Source organism: Lynx rufus, unplaced genomic scaffold (assembly GCF_022079265.1).
Source record: "Lynx rufus isolate CCGP_SWC_20201006 ecotype Redwood Valley unplaced genomic scaffold, mLynRuf1.p SCAF_9, whole genome shotgun sequence".
NCBI classification, from domain to species: Eukaryota; Metazoa; Chordata; class Mammalia; order Carnivora; family Felidae; genus Lynx; species Lynx rufus.
The window spans coordinates 77,837,603-77,857,350 of record NW_025814897.1 but is presented as its reverse complement, the minus strand read 5'-3'; the positions used below and the strand labels follow the sequence as shown (position 1 = coordinate 77,857,350).

Sequence of the window (19,748 nt, the reverse complement as noted above, 5' to 3'; positions counted from 1 at the left end):
GTAAGAAGACACATTTACTTCTCTACAATATCTTTCATTTACTTGAAGAACTGAAGCAACCTAACAACTTAATGCTGTTTTCCAGATAACAATCCACATTTGAAATTGCCGTTACCAAAATGTCATCTTTAAAGAACTGAGATGTTAGACTTTTGTTGAAACCCAAATGTCCAGTCTCTTGAAAAATCAATTCTGCATTGACCTGGAAGGGCTATCTGGGATTCTGATGGAAGTTTACCTTATTCAGGATGATTTCAAGAACAAATCCCTGCCATGATATTTACTCAACGCATTTAATAAGTGAGTTTTCTTAAGTTGTTTAATTTGGGGGTTTCATTCACATAGTCGAAGATGGCAGGATATAGATGGCTCAGTAGGCCTCTTCACTTCTTTTCTCCATGTCCCAACATTTTTCTTGATGGGAAGAAGTTATAAAACAACCCAATAGGAGACCATGAAAATGTGCAGATGCACTGGAACATGATGGGATAGCCCAAGTCCAGTGTTTAATTCTAAACTGCAACATCCCATGATTTTCCACTATTCTGATTTGATATGCACTCTTAACAATCATTTCTAGAACTCCAGAAAACAATATCTGCAGAGGGCTCAGTCAATGAAGCAGACAAGTGGTATTCTTCCAACCTCACAAAGTTGGCCTCTGTAAAAGGGTACAGAAAACTCTCAGTTAAAAAAGAAGAAGGAGGAGGAGGAGGCAGGGTGAAAATGACATGTGGCTTCTGGCCTCTGGCCTGAAAACCCACGGAAAATTGTGAAGCCTAACAGGCAACCAGTGGCTTGTTCATTATGTTGATTAGACTGTTGATTTAGCCAGTTGTGTTTTATTTTCCTGAATCAGGACTTCTTTGGCAAGTTCACTTGAATTAGCTCTCAAGTTCTCTTTTAATTTGTTAAGCTCAAAGTCATGGAGAATCTTGATAGTCATTAACTTCTCTCTCTTGATTCTCTCCAGAACATCTTTTGGAACATCAGGAATCATCCAGGCCAACAGAAATTTAACTAAAAACACAACGTGCTGGAGGAAAAATAAAAGAAAATCAAGGACATTAGAATTGTCAAATGTTCAGCAGGAAGTTCTTACAAACCACTTTAATCATTCAATAAACTGTGCTCAACACAGAAGTATGAGGAAAAGGCAAAAGATACGGTCGTTGTCCCAGAACTTTCCCAGAAAGACAAACCTTAAGCAAATGAATATATACTAAAATGTGTAATTATAGACATTTAAGTTGATCATGGTTATTGAATATATTTTTTTCTATGTTCACTCCTGAAAACGCAATACATATTTGTAAAGGAATTTTGAAAAATGGTATAACTCACAAAGACCAAAGGGGGGGGAAAAAAGGAGGAAACAGTAGGAACAGATTCCAGAGATGGAAGAAAGCTGGTGCTTAAACTTGCAATTGGTGATATGGTGATGGTAAAAAGCAAGAAGACAAAAGCCAACTTTATTTTAGATCTTCAATAAATATCAGGAAAGATGGTCTTATGGACTTGGAAAGCATGCATGTGGGTGGAGTTGAAAACAAGAGGATTAGCCAAAATTTGGTATAAGGAGGAGCAGGTGAATTTTCAGGACCTCTCTCCCGCCTTCATCCAGGTACTACTTCTCTCCAACCTCACCCTGGCAGCAGTTGAGTAATTTACTTTCTGTAGAAATCAAAACAGAAAGCTGTGAACTCAGGAGCACCAGAGACACCAGAGAATGGAGAAGTGGCAGCATTCTGAAAACAGGGCAACTAAGTGAAATTCAGTGAATCCTAAGATCCCTAGTCTTCTTCTGTCTTGCTCCGCTCTCAGAATACAGGTAGCCATAAAATAGCTCAACAGAAAAGAGTTCAGAGGATTTTTCTTTGGGGAGGGTAACCAGTCTGTGAAATTAGAATGGTAGATATCAAAATTTTGTAGGCTTCAAATGAAAAGGTCCCCCTCCCTAACTCGTCACCCTATAGTGAAACCCACCAAGTGACATTCTTCTTGTATGCACACAAAGCTTATAATCAGCTTTCATTTATTCACTCTTAAGTATGAGCAGGTTGGCAAGAATCACCCATTATGTAAGAAAGTCTCTAATGTAAAAGAAAAAGTTTGAAACAGACAAATGGGAACTAAGAGGCAACAGAAATAATGAAGGAACAAAAAGAACAGAACAAAAAGACAAAAAATAGGAGACCAACTACTTATAGGAGAGAAATAATAAGAATTTCAAAACAGAAAGCATAACACCTGAGTAACAGAAGTTCCAGAAAGACAGAACAGAGAAAAGAAAGAAAGAATAAAAAATAATAATAATACATACAAGCAAATTTTCTCACCCTGAAGGGTAAGTATGTTTTCAGATTTATAGAGTCCAGCAAAGTGTCCAAAAAAATGAATACTGTCCAGTAACAAGAAGCTGTCTTGTAATGTTTCATAGAAGAGGACTAGTGGGAGAATCCTTAAAGCTTATTGATTTAATAAAAGATCAGAAACAAAGACTGGGGAATTGGAATGCTGACATTGAAGCTGACAGAAAATGGTGCAATGTCTCCAAAAATGTCAGGAATACCCGGGGTGCCTGGGCGGCTCAGTTGGTTAAGCAGCCACCTCTTGGTTTCGGCTCAGTCACAATCATGGTCATGAGATACAGCCCCACGTCAGGCTTCGTGTTGTGAGAGCACAGCCTGCTTGGGATTCTCTCTCTCCCTCTTTCTCTGCACCTCCCATATGTGCGTGCTCTCTCTTTCTCTTTCTCAAATAATCAATAAATTTTTTTTAAAAAGTGTCAGGAATACCTAAATAGAGTTGGTTGAAAATTTTTCAGGGAATTAACTTTCAGTCTTGAATTCTATACCACTTAGTCATCTGTGTGGAAAGAAAAGAAATTTTCAATATTCAAGGTCTCAAAAATTGACCACCCATAATTTTCCTCAGAAAATTACAGAAAAATGTACTTCACCTAAATAAGCTAGTAAACCAAGAATGGGAGAAACATAGACTGCAGATAATGTAGCATATAGCATTCAATACAAGAGAAGGTGAAAAGAAGTCCCAGGATGATGGTGAGTCAGAGATCACCAGATTAAAAACTGGTCATCAGAGCTGGATGATTAAAAACATTAATAAGAATAATAAATAAACAAAACTCAAAAACGAAAAAAAAATACTGGTGCAAGTGACCAGACTGAATGGTGAGCTAAACTGATGATGTAAAATATGGGAATGAAACAGTCATAAAGTCATAAAGAACTGAGAGAAAGAGAAGAAAAACATGGGGAGGGATACACATAAGACTGCTCTCTTTTTTATCATGTAGAATCTGTGTCTGCTTGCATTAGACTTGTGTATTATTAGATTTCACAGCAGAGTGAAAAAGTGCCTCACCTTTATTTCTCTCCCTTATTGGCCTTCACATCTTATGATGTAGAACACTCAATATGTAACTTGCCCAAATCCCCCCTCTGTATTTGTTCTCTTTGAACACACGCCTTATATCCATAACAAGAATGGATAATCCACAAAGGGGGAAACATAATACAGTGGACAGAGCACATGCTTGGGAGTGATATAGCTGGCAATGAAACTCAGCTCCAATATTAGCTGATTATCTTTAAAACCACTGCTAATTCTGCTGAGTCTCAGATTTATTTCTCAAGAGTCACTAATAAAGTCTAACTTACAGGGTTATTATTATAGTGTCTGGAATCACTATATAATAGATACTCAGTAACATCAATGAGTTCTCTGTCCTTTTATCGACCTTGAAAGAAGAGGCCACATTTTTTCTTTTTTTCTTTTATGTCACCTTGATATCTTCAACAATAGTAGGTGAATAATAGGGCAACCCATTGTACTGAAAATATCCCTAAGTTGCTTTTTAGGACAACAAATACTTCCTTCAAAATAATTTCCTGAGATAATTTTTTGCTGAGCAGACACCTTTAGAAACCTGAAGGCAGAAGACAGACTAGCTGGAATGCAAGTTAAGAAAGGCTTACTTCCATAACAATGATGAAAGTCATCTTGGCAGCAAGGACGTGCCAGTACTGCATATTATGAAAATATTTCTGGTCATGATCAGGTGGATATCTGTAATCCCTGTACCTGAAAAACAGAAGTAAATGCCAAAAAAATTAGGTATGATTTCCAATAGAGACCTAGCATAAATTCTTACTATTTCTCTTAAGAGACATTTTTAATTGACTACAAAAGTCAAGTCATAGGAAGATAACTCCTGTTATGAAATGTTTCTTTTTAGCACAGATAAAAATCATGGCCATATGTTACTTGTATCTAGTTTGGTGTAGCAGAAGACACAAGTGAAGCTTCTCACCTGACTTTCAAAGTCAAATTTCTCAAAAGAGTTACCAAAATGATGCTGTCTCTGTTCCCCCTCTTCCTGCTCTTTAATGCAGTTCTATGCACCACTTCCCTGAAATGCATTGTCTCCTATCCTTAAACTGAAGAAACACGCTAATCCTCATCTTTTTTGATCTTTAGACGGTAGGACTTGACATTGTTGACCATTTCTATTTTTTGAAACTCTATTTTCTTTTGGCTTATTTGACACTGCATTGTTTTTGTTTTTCTTACTATTCTTCTGGACTTTTCTTAGTGCTCAACCTTGGGGGCTCATTGTTTTCTACAAAGTTGCTAGAGATTGATGTTCTTCAAAGATTTAGTCCAACTAGGAAGTGGTGAAATCAAGAAAACTGACCCACATCTATGCTCTTAAACAGTATACTATGATTCCTCTATATGCAAATCTAAAATATAACAATGGTTTTGTCTACTGTCCTATCAACATTTTGCTGTTTCTTTGTTGGAATCCCAGATGAAGTAGCTGGCTTAAGGTTTAAGTTAAGTGGGGTGTGTGTGTGTGTGCATGCATGTGTGTATGTATACGTATATATGTATGTATTATATGTATATATTATATACATATATATGTATATGTTATATATATGTATATATATATACATTTATGTCATATATATTTATTATATATAATCTTTAATTCATAGGGTAAAAAGACCCTCACAGTACATGAGACACTGAATGTGGAAATACATTCACAAATCTAATTTCATGCTTCCTACACGGAAGAAACCCTTAAAGTGGGATGGATGGTGAACTTATCATATTATTTCTCCCTTTCTCACTCTCTTTTTAAGGACACATAGTTAAATTCAAGTAGGTTAAATGCATATATAATATGATCATGCTGTATGATCTATAGATACTACATTTTGGGACCAAGATATATTTGTTGGTCAGAAGTCTTTCCAATAAATTTAAAAAATAAGAAACAATTCAGAATTGATATCTTTACCCATGATATTCTTTTACTTTTGGACATTCTACTTTTCCAAACCAGATTCATATGATGAGTGAATTCCAAAATTGACACACTTTACCCAGGATTTTTATTGCCCCAAATAAATCCTTCACATTGTAAGACAGGAAGAAAATGGAGAATTTAAAAAATACATTTAAAAAGCAAAATTAAAAGCTAAGAACGTAAGAAGGAACCTGCAAGTGGTGAAGTCTCGTTTCTCCCAAGGTGCAGTGTGGTTTGGAAAATCAGCTATCAGGAATGTTGACAGGCTGTCATTGACATATCCTTTCATGGGTGCAGTGGCATCCTTTGAGTAGGCATAGTAGTAAACTAAACGGGGAATGATGTCCGAGGTAAATGCAACAATAAAAGCCTAAAGAACAAAGTAAGAGGGAGATTTTGAGCTAGCAATTTCGTTTTAAGAATATCTGATTTGCATATGTCTCAGTTCTATATGGATACAAATGATTAAAATGCCATTACAAATCATGTTAATAAATGAGTCTTTGGCCTAAAACATGAAATAGGCCTTTTAAAGCATATGATTAGTATTCCAAGATTTCACAGCTAGAAAGTGGCTAAGGTGAAAAGTGAACCTAAATGCATCTAGCTTCAAAAACCATGCTCTTTCCACAATGCCTTGTTATTTCTTCCATTTATTTCACAGCATAGTTCTACTGTCCCTAACCAAATTCATTTGGCTGAATCAACTCTGTAAGCTAGGACAGTGTGTGTGCCTGCATCGGTGTGAGTTTGCACACATGTGTGCACTATTGGTGGCTGGTGGGAAGCAAAGGAGAGATAGAAGACCATGTGATGGTAAATTGCCCAAAGTTCAGTGTAATTAATCTTAGTATTTAATTCTATAGGAATGGTATTTTCCCATTCTTACCTAAGCTCTGGAACTCCTGTTTCTTTTAGGTTAGGTAAGCCCATTTAAAACCATCTGGCTCTGCCATCTACATTGTTAGTGTAGATGCTTAAAAAAACTTTAGTTAGTTAGTTAGCTAGTTAGCTAGTTACTTATGTTTATTTATTTTTCAGAGAGAGAGAGAGAGAGAGAGAGAGAGAGAGAGAGAGACAAAGCATAAGTGGAGGGCAAAGAGAGAGGAGACACAGAATCTGAAGCAGGCTCCAGGCTCTGAGCTGTCAGCACAGAGCCTGATGTGGGGCTCGAATTCATGAACCAAGAGATCATGACCTGAGCCCAAGTCTGTCAACTGAGCCACCCAGGTGCCCCTAAAACTTTTAATATTACTTCTATAGCTACTGGTCCATTCAGGTTTCCTACCACTTACTGAATAAACTTTGGCAGTTTTTATTTTCTAAAAAGGTGACAATTTCAAATAGATTTTATAATTTATTTGAATAAAGGCACATATATAATCATTTCACAATTTTCTTACCTGTATCTTATAACTTTTTTCTTGTTTGAGATTGTCAGAGTTTTATATGTCTTTTCAATGAAGCAGCTCTTGATTCACATAGGAATTATATTGCTTTTTTAATTTATTTTCTATTTTGATTATTTCTGATTGCATCTCTATAAACTCTTTCCTATTACTTTTTGTTGATTAGTTTTATGTTTTTCTTTAGTTTCTGAAATTATGTGCTCAGCTTATGCTTTCAAGTCTTCTTTTTTAATAATAAAAGCATTCAGGGGTACCTGGGTGGCTCAGGCAGTTAAGTGTCTGACTCTTGACTTTGGCTCAGGTCATGGTCTCGTGGTTCAAGAGATTGAGCCTGACATTGGGCTGCACACTGACAGCACAGAGTCTGCTTGGGATTCTCTCTTTCTTCCAATCTCTCTCTGCCCCTCCCCTGCTCACACACATATTTTTTCAATCTCTCTCTCTCAAAATAAACTTAAAAAAATAACAAAAGCATTTATTGCTATGAATTTTTCTGTAACTATAGTTTTAGCTAATTCCTATAGGGTTTCATTTTAATTAAGCTCTCTATAATTTTAATTTTGCTTTCATTTTATACAATAAAGCTTACTTGGGAGTGTGAACGTTAGGTAGTTAGATTTTTTTTAAATTATCTTTATTATCGACTTCAATTTTTATAACATTATTATATACAAATAAGTGTTATAAAATTTCTGCTTTGGAGAATTTAGTTTCATTATCATTAAAAAAATGTTTTTAATGTTTATTTATTTTTGAGAGACAGAATACGAATGGGGGAAGGGCAGAGAGAGAAGGAAACAGAATATGAAGCAGGCTCCAGGCTCTGAGCTGTCAGCACAGAGCCCCATGCAGGGCTTGAACTTGCGAACCGTGAGATCATGACCTGAGCTGAAGTTGGAAACAACCGACTGGGCCACACAGGAGCCCCTCATTATCATTTTTTAATAAGTGCTCCATAAGCAAAACACATTAATGTTTTATATTCTCTATTTGTAGTATACAACTCCTCGTATAATTAAGCTTTAATTGTGTTATTCAAATCTTTTATACCATTACATATTTTCTGTCTACTCTGTCACATGCTATGAAACTATATCATGGTATTTTAAGGACAGTGGTTTTAGAATTTTCTTTGTATTTCTAAGAGTTTGCATGTCATAAATTTCTCTATGTTGTTCAGTGCATAAAAGTGTAGGGATGGTTTATCATTATGGACTGTCACCATGATGAAAGCAACATAAATAAATATTGAGTTAAGCATCATTCACATCTCCCCAACCCCAAGAAAACGAAATAAAATACGAAGCCGTCCAACCAAAATGGGTCCACTTACATTAGTTGCAACAGAAAGGACAGCCATTCCATAAAGAATGTCTTGCCAAACACCTATGCTATGAGCTTTAGCAGCTACCGGTCTCCTGTACTGAGTTGTAAGTTTCCAGGCATCTACTCGGATCTCTATAATATTATTCAAGAGAGCAAGAAGAGGAGCCAAAGGAAAAGAGGCCACAAATAATGTGACAAATCCAAACTGGATAACTGTAGGGAAAAAAAAAAAATAGTGAAGTCATTATTATGAAAGAGAAAAAGGGGAACATTCTGCCCAATACCTCTAACTCCCTCCTTTTAGAGGGATCTACACCAGCAAAACCCTCCAGGCCTCTTTCCATCTGCCCACTCCTTCCTCCTCATTGGAAGCCTAGTGACTTGTTTGCTTACTAGAATAGAAAGGAGAAACTGAGCATGTACAACTCAGTTCTGTCCTGGCTGTTTCTTTTGACATCTGCTTCTCTGAAGAAAGCATTTCTTCTTGTCAGATAAGAGATTCTCTTTATTCTTTTTAAACATAGCCTTTTATTTTGGGCTATGTTTATGCCTATGCTGGCCCAGCCTTTACACTGGTATTGGCACATTAGTGGGGTAATCAAGTTTTTCTATCTTGCTAAATCTGTGAGATCAGGGATAAGGACTGATTCATTTATACGCTTCCAAGAGCCAGCATGTGTTGGGTATATAAACATACTCAACTATAATAAGCCTTATGAATGAATACATTATTTAAGGTTGGTTATGGTCCTGATCCTCTATACTATCTTGACATCTTTCTAAATAAATTTTATTCTCTTTTCGCATTAAGACTTAGCATCTATGTAAGTTAGCTTCTCTTCCTATTTTTGTTTGCTTCCAACAACGATTAAGGTACAAGAATCCATTCAACTGGCAGTTTGGGCTTCCCGTGAGTGAAAAATGTAATAAGAGAACAGGAATGGCTTTCCACTAAAGGGAAAAAAAAAAGTCTCTTCCACGAGTCCTCTATTTTTAGATGAATCCCAAGTGTTTCTGAATTTCAACTTTTCTCACAAAAAATTCTCAAAATAATCAGTCTTGCCATTTACTAAATCTACTGAACACCTCTACTGAACTAAGAGACAGAAAATTCAGAGGAAGTGTTATGTAGAAACAGCTTGAATTTTCTGGGTTCAAATCCCAGGTTTTTACCTAAAATCTTTCAGCCCATAACACAAATTAACCTATCCAAATTTCAGTATCCTCTAAAACAAAATGCAGTGAATAATGACTCCTCTGCAGAACGTTTCAAGATTAGGGATAATGTTCATTAAACAACCAGAATAAACTAACTCTTAGCTGTGTCTCAATAAATGGTAGTTAATTTTCTTATGACACCTTGATTTCATTTTTTTAAAATTGCAGTGATAATCCCTAACGCATCTATGCACAAATGCATTTGATACTTACAAATTTAATTAAAAATTACAGCCTCATCACCCCTAAAGCAAGGACTGCCCAATTTTACAGTCAGCTATATGAAACAGACTTCTCTCAATTTGTCTTAAATTTACCTATTTCAATCCAGGTACCATGTGTATGTATCACAGTAGAGAATCAATAACAATTTCAGGTCATTTTTTTCATTCTATCATTATGGGATTAGAGAGTAAGTGAAGAATATTATTCCACCAGAGAAGCAGAGAGGGTAACTTGAGAGGAAACACTCAGAGGTTAGAGTGGGAGAGAGCCAAAGCATAAGAGACTCTTAAAAACTGAGAACAAACCGAGGGCTGATGGGAGGTGGAAGGGACGGGAGGGTGGGTGATGGGTATTGAGGAGGGCACCTGTTGGGATGAACACTGGGTGTTGTAATGGAAACCAATTTGACAATAAACTTCATATATTTAAAAAAAAGAGGGGAAACACTCAAGTAGACTTTATAAGTAGTCCTCAGCAATCATCCTTCCTAAAATTTCACCTCAAAATCTCTTCTCCGTTCAATCCTTAGCATTTTTATGCATTCTTGTATTCAATGTGAGCTTCCCTTGCACAACTCTTTTTAGCCTGCTTCTTTTCAGCCTGAAATAAAGAACTTACCTAAATGTATGTCAGACTCTGGAAACATCTTTCAACTTATTCTCTCTCTGGGCTGTCGGTGTGGCAAACAGGACAGCCATGCAAGCTAATCTGAGATAGGAATTTAAAAGTAATCGATACTTTATGTGGTTCAACAATCTTAATGTTCAGTCGATAGGAAAAACATCTCTACCATTGGTGTTTTGAAATTAAACTTCATTCTGCATTCTATTTGGTAAGGATATAAATACCAAACCAATCTTTTCCATATCCATCCATGTGTCTTTTAACCTACCATTCAATAATTTTTTGGACACCTACCATGTGCAAGGCAGGAAGAAATATAAAGAGCTGGAAAAACACTTACTCTACTCAACCTGACTCTATGTTTCAAGACAGTGGTTAAAAATTACCTGTTTCTAAGTACTCATAGAACAGCCCAAGAGATCCAAAAGTTTCAAGGTCATGATCCTGCTCCCATCGACTGTATAGCTTTTCAGAATTGGTCCGAGCTTTTCGACGTCTCCACCAATTCAGAACCATACTGTTGGAAGTGATAAAAGTAAATACATGATTAGAATTTAAAAGTAAGGGGTCAGAGAATAAGGGGGTTAGATCTAGAAATTGGCAGTAAGACAGGGTAGGTAACTTAAGATCACAGAGCAAGGAGAGATGACTATAGCTAAAGTTGAAATAAAAATCTAGAGTTCTTTTCATAACACATGCTGCGGTCAAAGTTCTTTATTGGGGTGATAAAGAAAATAAGACAACCCTGACTCTCCCCTATGAAAATATATTTACTCAGAGACAGTTCTGTTAAAGAGCATGTAGACAACAGGGTCACCATGGCACCTTTTTTTTTCTATTTAATTTATTAACCTTTATGTTGTCGTGAAGAATGCTCAAGGAAATGAGAAATTGGCTACAAGAGAAAATATATGACAAAGGAAACAAAGAGGCTTATCTAATATGTGAAAATAAATGCAATAATCCCAAACAAAATATTGCCTAACTAAATTCCATATTATTTACAAAATAATGTATTATGATGTTAGATTACTTTAAGGAACAAAAGGGCTTTTTATTAGAAAATCAATCAATGTAATAAGTCACATTAGCAGATTTAAGTAGAAAAAGATGAAATCACATTGACAAATGCAGAAAAATTCATTTGATACATTTCAAGCACCTATTAAAACCTCTATATGACAGAAAAGTAGGAAAAGAAGGAAATTACTTCAATTGGATCAAAAGCATCTACCAAAATCCTGGGGTGAACATCATCCTGAATAAGGGAAAGTCACAGCAAAGGAAACAACTAACAAACCAAAAGACAACCTACTGAATAGGAGAGGATATGCATATGGCTTATCTGATAAAGATATGACAATATCTTTTTTATTTTTAAAAGAGGTGTGAGGTCTACATTGTTTAGCAGCTTCTTCAATGAACTGCTTTTGCACCTTTGTCAAAAATTAAATGGCTACATTTGCATGGATTTATTTCTGCAATCTCTACTCAGTTCCACTGATCCATACATGCATTCCTTCACCAATCTCACCATCTTGATTAATACAGTTTCATAATAAGCCTTAAAATCGAGTGGTGCAATTCTTCCAACTGTATTTTTTATCAGAATTGTTTGGCCTGTTTTAGTTCCTTTGCCCTCTATATCAATTTTAGAATCTGCTTGTCTATAACTATAGAAATTCTGCTGATATTTTGATTGGAATTACAAATCTATATATCAATTTGGGGATAACTGGCGTCATTACTAATTTGAGTCTTCCAATCTGTGAGCACATTTCTCCCCAAATAATTTTTTTTCCACCAGGATCTGTAGTTTTCGGCATATAAATCCCATATATTTTAAAAATTTGTACCAGTTGTTTCATTTTATTTTGGTGCTTACTCTTTCTGTACTGATCGATGATTCTTGCTTCCCATACTTTGATTTTGTGCTCTTTTCTTGCTCAACTACACCTTTCAGTAGTTCTTCCATTGAGGGTCTATAAATGTAAATTCTTGTTTTTACGTCTAAAAGTGTCTTTATTTCACCTGCACTTCATAAAACAGTTAAACTGGTTCTAGAAATCTAAGGTGTGCATTAATTTTACTCCAAATCTTGAAACGACTCTACCGTCCTCTGTATCCAGTGCTATGAGTAAAAAAATCTGTTGTCAGTGTAGATGATACTCTTTTTTCTTCTGGAAGATTTTAAGATTGTTTACCTCTCATGTTCTGGAGTTTCACCATAGCATATCTGGGTGTGAATTTAATTTTATTTATCTTACTTCATACTCCGAATTTGTTTTCATTTCTGAAACTCATGTTTTCCTTCAGTTTTGGAAAATTTTCAGCAATTACCTAGTCAAAGAATTTTTCCCTCCCACCATTTACCCATTCTCTTTTTTCTGGAACTGCTACTAAGTTGATGTGGAAGCCTCCTAATATAGTTTCCTGTCACTTCATTTTTTTAATTTCATTGCCACTCTATTGCCATTTGTATAACGTGGGAGTGTCTCAGTACTATTTTCCAATTCATTAATTCACTCTTCAATTGTGTCCATTCTGCAATTGATGTCACCTATTGTACTCTTTATTTAAAGTACAATTTTTTTTTCATTTATGTATAATTGATTCTTTTTACTGTCAATTTATTCTTGTTTCATTTATATGTTTTTATTTAAATTCTTTCCTGATCCTTCTAAATGACAGTATCACTTCCTTTTATGCTTTTAGGCTTTGCCAGAAGCTTCTAGCTAGAGTAAGTTCACTTTCTAAAACTTGATTTTGTTAGCAGTCTCTGTAGCATTAAATTTTATCATAAGTTATGGAATTTTGGTTTCTGTAGGTTTAATTTTACTTTTTTCTTTTTTCTTTTACTTCCTTGTGTGTCTGTCTCCTTTCCTCTCTGTATTTATTCTCCTCTTGTGTTTGGTTTAGGGGTTATCCCCATTCTGCCCTCCAGATCTCAGTTTACAGCTAGGACTTAAAAGAGCAGCTTAGAGTTATTTCCCTGGGCAATTGGGATGCAGTGCATCAAATACTGTTTGAAAAGATAAGTCTATGTTCTCCCTTTGTCAGCACATGAAATAGAACCCCAGGAGTGCTACAGAACTGTAGGGAGAAGTAGGAGCAGAAGGGGAGGGTGTTTTCAACTTTTTCATAAAGAAGTGAGAATAAACCCAATCCCTAACATCAAGTACAGTTACACTGGCCAAGCCCTAGTCCTAAGTGGGGCACTTTAGTCCACTTGACACTATAGGTGTTAACCTTGGCACTGTCATTTCCTAACTGGGAGACCTGCAAGATTACAGGCTTATGATTCTTTCTCTTTTTATCCATGGAAATTTTCAACTTATATTTGAGATCAACTGTCATTCTGGTTTTCTCTTTTGATAATGTATTCATTATTGCTATGCTTTTGGACTAGGGAGCAATTCCTTCATATACTAAAACTTCATTCATGACCAATTTTTGTGCCTAAGTGTGTCCATGTCACAAAGTTTATTTATTTATTTTGTGGGGGAGGGAGGGAAAAGAGAGAGGGAAAGAGAGAGAGCCCGACATAAGGCTTGAACTCATGAACCATGAAATCATGACCCCAGCAAAAATCAAGAGTGGGACACTTAACTGACTGAGCCACTCAGGTGCCCCTCACATGGATATTTTTAACAGAGTTCAACATTTAGTAATCTTGAGAAATAATATGTGACATACAGAATAATATACAGAGGATACAATATTTAGATTTCCCAATGGAATCTCCACAGGAGAGAGGGATAATACATTTCCCTCAACTTCACTCAAGCAATAAAAATTCATATTTAAAAGCCTGTGTTACCTAAACGCATTACTATTGATTAAAAGTGAGTTTTTGTTGTTGTTGTTGTTGTTGTTGTTGTTGACTTAAGCATTTGCTAACAAAGATACCATGATAATCAAAGAATTCCATCTTCTTCCAGAAGAAAGCTCTTATGGTTATTTAGGAAAAACTTGTAAGTCATACATACGGATAAATGGCTTCTTTAATGTTTCCAAAGATCTGTTTCCCAGTCATTATGATGGTCAACTGGGTCGTCAATTCTATTAGACAGCCTCCAGGATCACACTAGTCAGAGGCAAGAAGAAAAAAGAGTGAATGATGAAAGATAGACTTTTTCAAAAAAAAAAATCTCAAACCAAAAGACTACAATCTAAAGATTTTAATGGGAATGGATATTAAAGGGGTATAAAGAGATATTTAGCTCAACAGTTTCAAGCATGTTCATTAACCAGTTATGAGATAGCTGCATTAGATTCAGATTTCTGGTCTTACTCTTAGAAGATTCTTTATATATTTATATCTGAATCTTTATATTTGGATTGGGGCTGGAAGTTGCTATTTTCTCCATGTGATTTAGATACACAACCACATATGGAAACCACCTACTGGTCTAACTCTGTAACCCATGGTGGAGCCATTTCTGCTATACTTGTGGAACACTATCATTCATTCCTTTGCAGGAAATCTTCAGGAATATAAAACGTACTTATCCCATTTTATAGCTCATATTTACTACTAAACAATAGGTACAATATCACTTCTTGCCCAAAAGGAATTGGAAAGTCTACCAGATAACAGGATTGTGAGACCAATACTCTCTGTGGAGAGAGTTGGTATCTTAGACTTCTCTTAAATCCTGATAAAATCTGAGTTAGTGCTGGACACACAAAAAGTATGTAGTTAATTATTGAGTTACTAAAGCCACAAACCTCTCAAGAGAATTCCTACCTCTTCACTTCTCCACACATTAAACAAATACGTGTATTTTCCGGGATAGCCCACGAACTTCCCTTTAAAGAAAGCTACGTAGAAGCAGGACGAGTAAAAATTTACAAACTGAAACAGGAACATTTTCAAGGTAAGACTGCTCTCATATTCCTGGTAAGTTCGAGGAATTTCTGTTAAGTAATAAAACACCAAGGTTAAATTATGTGCCTTCCTGTTTCTCTTTTAATTCTGTATTCCCTGGTTCAAGTCATATTATTAGTCACATTATTCAGATAACCTGTTGAAATGTGACCCACTCTTCATTCTAACAGACCAATATCAAGATTTATGGTCGGCTTTCTTTTTTTTTTTTTAATTTTTTTTTAACGTTTATTTATTTTTGAGACCGAGAGAGACAGAGCATGAACGGGGAAGGGTCAGAGAGAGAGGGAGACACAGAATCTGAAGCAGGCTCCAGGCTCTGAGCTGTCAACACAGAGCCCAACACAGGGCTCGAACTCACGGACCGTGAGATCATGACCTGGGCCGAAGTCAGACACTTAACCGACTGAGCCACCCAGGCACCCCTTGTGTTCAGCTTTCTATCAGAGACTTTGTATTAATCTAATCACTGGAGAAGCCTAGGAAGCTGTCATTACTTTATTTAGATGGGTAAAATACTTGCCTGGAATCACACAGTCAGAATATGGCATTTAAACCCTTATCAGAATGGCGAGCATAAGCCCCCTTATATATCATATATCCTGAATTCCAAACATAAATATATATATATATAATTCCCTTCACACCACAGAGAAGCATCAGTAGGTGTAAAAGAGTCAGGGAGCATGTTTTTCTGAGCTGATTATCTCCCAACAGGATGAGCTGTTCCAGCCAAATTGATGACAGCTTCAATAATACTGAAATAGTAACACATATTATTCTAAAGACACAGATAATTCCTCTGCATTGCTAAAAAGTCTCTAATATGAACACAAGTAATTTTTCTCACTGAAAACTGATTTTTTAGATGCTTTTTTTTTAAGTGCTATCTGCTAGATATTTTGTTGTTGGTATTAGCAGAAAAAAAAGCAGTAAAATTGAAAAAGAACTACAAATTTGAGGATAGCATTTAATTAAAGTTGCTTCCTAGTGCGTACTCCGGTGCTCGGTGAATACTGTGCTCTTTCTGGTTACTGTTGCACACAGTGATGGTGTCCTGACTTAGAGGAGGGAGCTGAGTGCACAGGGGAAAAGCTGAGGTCTGGAGAGGGGCCTCCGATCTCATTTCTAACTTGCTGGGGGGCAAGACCAGAAAAAACTGTGCTCTGCACTCCTCTTCTGAACTAAATCTCCATTTCACCTATGACGCCTTTAGCATCCCTCATGGTTGTGGGAGAACTTTTAATCATTTAAAAGGAGAATAATCCAGGATCTAAGACACGGCAACTGAAAAGAAAAGCACTACATGTAAGATTTACTCAGGAAAAGCCGACTGTTCTGTTTTTCCTACAATGGTTTTCAAAATCAAATACCTTCTAAAAACCATACACAGGAAATAAAAATAACCTGTGTCTTGAGGAAAGTGAGGATTTTACTTAAAATTCAACTAGCCCCCTCAAGGGAGGATTAAGACAAAAATACTCAAAAAAGATCTACAGAGTCCTAATTCTTCTGTCTAGTTCTTTTTCTTGCTTTCACTACGATGGGCCTAAATATGACTGTTGGGGGATCTGAGTACCAGCCTATGCATCTACCTGTAGAACAAAATTGCTTTAGAACTTTAAGAACTGCCTTAAATATGAACACCCCAGGGCATGATCCACAGTGGATATATACCACTGGCGGGAATACTTTTTCAGTGTTACACAGATGATCTGGCCAGCTTACCCATTTTTGTAATCCACGCAGATATCTTTTCATAAAAGAAATTCAAGATCAAGATGACGATAAAGTTTAAGCAGGATCCACTGAGTGATGTAGTTATCTGGGGAGTGAGGAAACTTTTGACGTGCTTAAAGGATGCTTCGCTTTCCATAAAGCTAGCAAATGTAGCAAAGACTGACAGGCGGTACACAATCACAGCTACCATACAGGCAATGACAAGAGCCATCTGGAAATGGGAAAGAAGGAATTGGTCACTGGGTCTCTGCATCTCTGCAATGTGTACACATCTGAAACATAACTAGTCTCTTCATCTCGTCATGTTAAGGTTAGTGCCTCTGACATGGAAAGCAGACCAAGCCAGGCTCTCTCACAACAGGTGGCAGTAAAAGAACACTGCCAAGGAGAAAGGGCTGGAGATATGACAGTACCTACAGTAGCAGCAGTTGGGGGAGCCTAAAACAGAAAAGTAGCCATTGCTCATCTTTCAGGCTCATCCTCTACCAAGCACTAGAAAACTATCCGGAAGACCAAATCCTGCCCACGGCCTTACTTATTCTTAAATGATTCTTGAGTTAAAAATGTCTTGTTTTGTTTTGTTTTTGCTTTTTTTTTTTAAAGATTATAAGAAAAAACAAAGATGCCAGGGACTATTTGTACAAGGCTCACAAAGCCTAAAATACATCTGGCCCCTTGACAGAAAACATTTGCCAACCTCTGCTCCAAACAGGTGGTGTGAAAACCATGTGCTTTCCCAAGAAGAACACAGTTACAGATTCTATTTCATTACCCCTCAGAGTGTTGCCATCAGTGGTCTGATATGCCTGGTCATTGAGATATTTGTATAGATTCTGCATAAATTTTAAACACTTCCCATATTGGAAAAACAGAAAGATGTAGGGATGCCTTTACCTCAGTGATCGGAAAATTTGATTCTGAAAATTGAGGGACTGAATCAAGTTGAATGAGTACTAGAAATAAAGGTTAGAACAATCTTTCTGAGACCATATTCTATATTATTTCTTTTTTTTTTTTTAACATTTATTTATTTTTGAGACAGAGAGAGACAGAGCATGAACGGGGGAGGGGCAGAGAGAGAGGGAGACACAGAATTGGAAGCAGGCTCCAGGCTCTGAGCCATCAACCCAGAGCCCGACACGGGGCTCGAACCCACGGACCGCGAGATTGTGACCTGAGCTGAAGTTGGACGCTTAACCGACTGAGCCACCCAGGCGCCCCTATATTATTTCTTAAGTAGTGCCCTGAATTGATTATTGCCCCCTCCATTTACTCTATCATTTCTCCTCAGTGACTGTTATATCATCTAAGAAAACATACATTTAAAACAGAAAAATCAATTCCTTTAACTAGAAATGTTAAAATATTATGGGATAATATGCACTGGTAAGGTTAAACTATAGTCTACAGCTGCTAATTATTTATATTTCAACAATGCTAGACTCTCAGGGGGTAACATTTCTTCTTTTCCTAAAGTTAAAGGGCAACTGTAAGAGGGCACAGATTTGGAGAGTGGAGGGCAGGAAATAAATTGTGGTGATGGAGGAATGAATCTATTAGTTCAAAAGCATGGAGAAAACCTGACTCCCTCACAATGGGATATGCTAATTAAATTTTTCAAACAGAAGTAATACTTTCTTCTATTTATTTCAGCAAGAAAATAAATTTCAATAGTATATGCTTTTTGTTTGCATTTTGTGTAGCTATTTTAAGTGCAGACAAAGATAAATTAATGATTAAAACCAAAACACTAACCAAAGAGTCTGCAGATTATAAGTTTGTTATACTGTTGAGGTTTCAAGTTATCACCTAATTAATGAAGTGCTAGGAGAGGGGGAAGGACAGTTTCTGAGATGAAGCCTCGCTGTCTCCCCCCGGCTCTTTTCCCAAGGTTCAATTATTCCCAAGGTTCAATTATGGCACCTCCACATAGATCACACTTTATTTTATATAGAAGCTGTATTCGAGATAAAAGGACTGGGGACGGGGAGGAAGGAGAGAGACTCAAGAGTCACTGCAGATGAAACTGCTAGGATAATCTTCCTACGACTGCACGTCAATGACATGAGAGCAGTTGTAAAAGAATGCTCACCCATAACGTCACCGTAGCTCCTGATAAAAAGTACCATGGAAGGCGACTATATAGAGGCATATAAGGTTCCATCTCCTGTAATTTAGAAGAAATCACAACAATATCAAAATCTACCCACAAAGTTGGGACTCCAAAAAGCAGTCAAAACCACAAAACCCAGTGAAAGTAGAAACCTCCCCCAGAGAATCCGCTACAGCTCATGGGAAGCTACATTCTAGCATTGGTTCCTTCCCTTTAAGTAGAAGCCTTCTACTACTCTTAGTTGACAGATTTTATACATAATATGAGCCACAATGGATACACACTATTTCCTCAGTGTTGAAATGGAGTGATATTCAGGCCTGACAAGTCTGAGGGCTGCTGTTTAATTTGAAATGCTTTAATGATATTACAGTTTTATTCTAACTGAATTCAATCAAACTGCATCGCTCCATAATTGCTATGTATGATATTAAACAGGGTGCCTTCTTTACCCTTAACAGGATTCTGTTTTTCCACACAGTTCATGGGCCCAGTCTTTTCTACCTTCATATTTTTAAGTTATTAATGGAAGATATTAATTATATCAGCTGAAAATTCTCTCCTATATCAAGAGGTAGTTAGATCTTATCCAAAAAAAATACTGCCATGTAGTAAAAGAATAGCTGTCAGCAGAAATCTAAATTTTGTAATCCTATCTAAAGGATAGGATTTTTAGGGAGGATTTTTACATCTTGAGGATTTTTAGGGAAGACTGAATGCAAACAGAACTCAACAGGCAAAATAGCCCTCCAAGTGCTCGACTGAAACCCCGGATGTGTGTGCATGTGTGCATGTAGGTGACTATGTATATGTGTGTGCATGTGTGTCCGATACGTTTGCGTCTGTGTATGCATATTT

The 19,748-nt window shown here is 36.5% G+C and overlaps 1 protein-coding gene across 1 annotated transcript in view; it reads right to left on the bottom strand.

Moving 5' to 3' along the window:
- Nucleotides 1-814: 814 nt before the first annotated feature.
- Nucleotides 815-19,748, bottom strand: part of ANO5 (anoctamin 5) — an 84,446-nt gene continuing 65,512 nt past the window's right edge. The window contains 9 exon segments of the mRNA XM_047072417.1: nucleotides 815-1,036; nucleotides 4,002-4,107; nucleotides 5,536-5,714; nucleotides 8,087-8,292; nucleotides 10,533-10,663; nucleotides 14,136-14,233; nucleotides 14,897-15,066; nucleotides 16,766-16,988; nucleotides 18,870-18,944. Of these exon segments, the coding sequence (XP_046928373.1) occupies nucleotides 815-1,036; nucleotides 4,002-4,107; nucleotides 5,536-5,714; nucleotides 8,087-8,292; nucleotides 10,533-10,663; nucleotides 14,136-14,233; nucleotides 14,897-15,066; nucleotides 16,766-16,988; nucleotides 18,870-18,944 (1,410 nt within the window).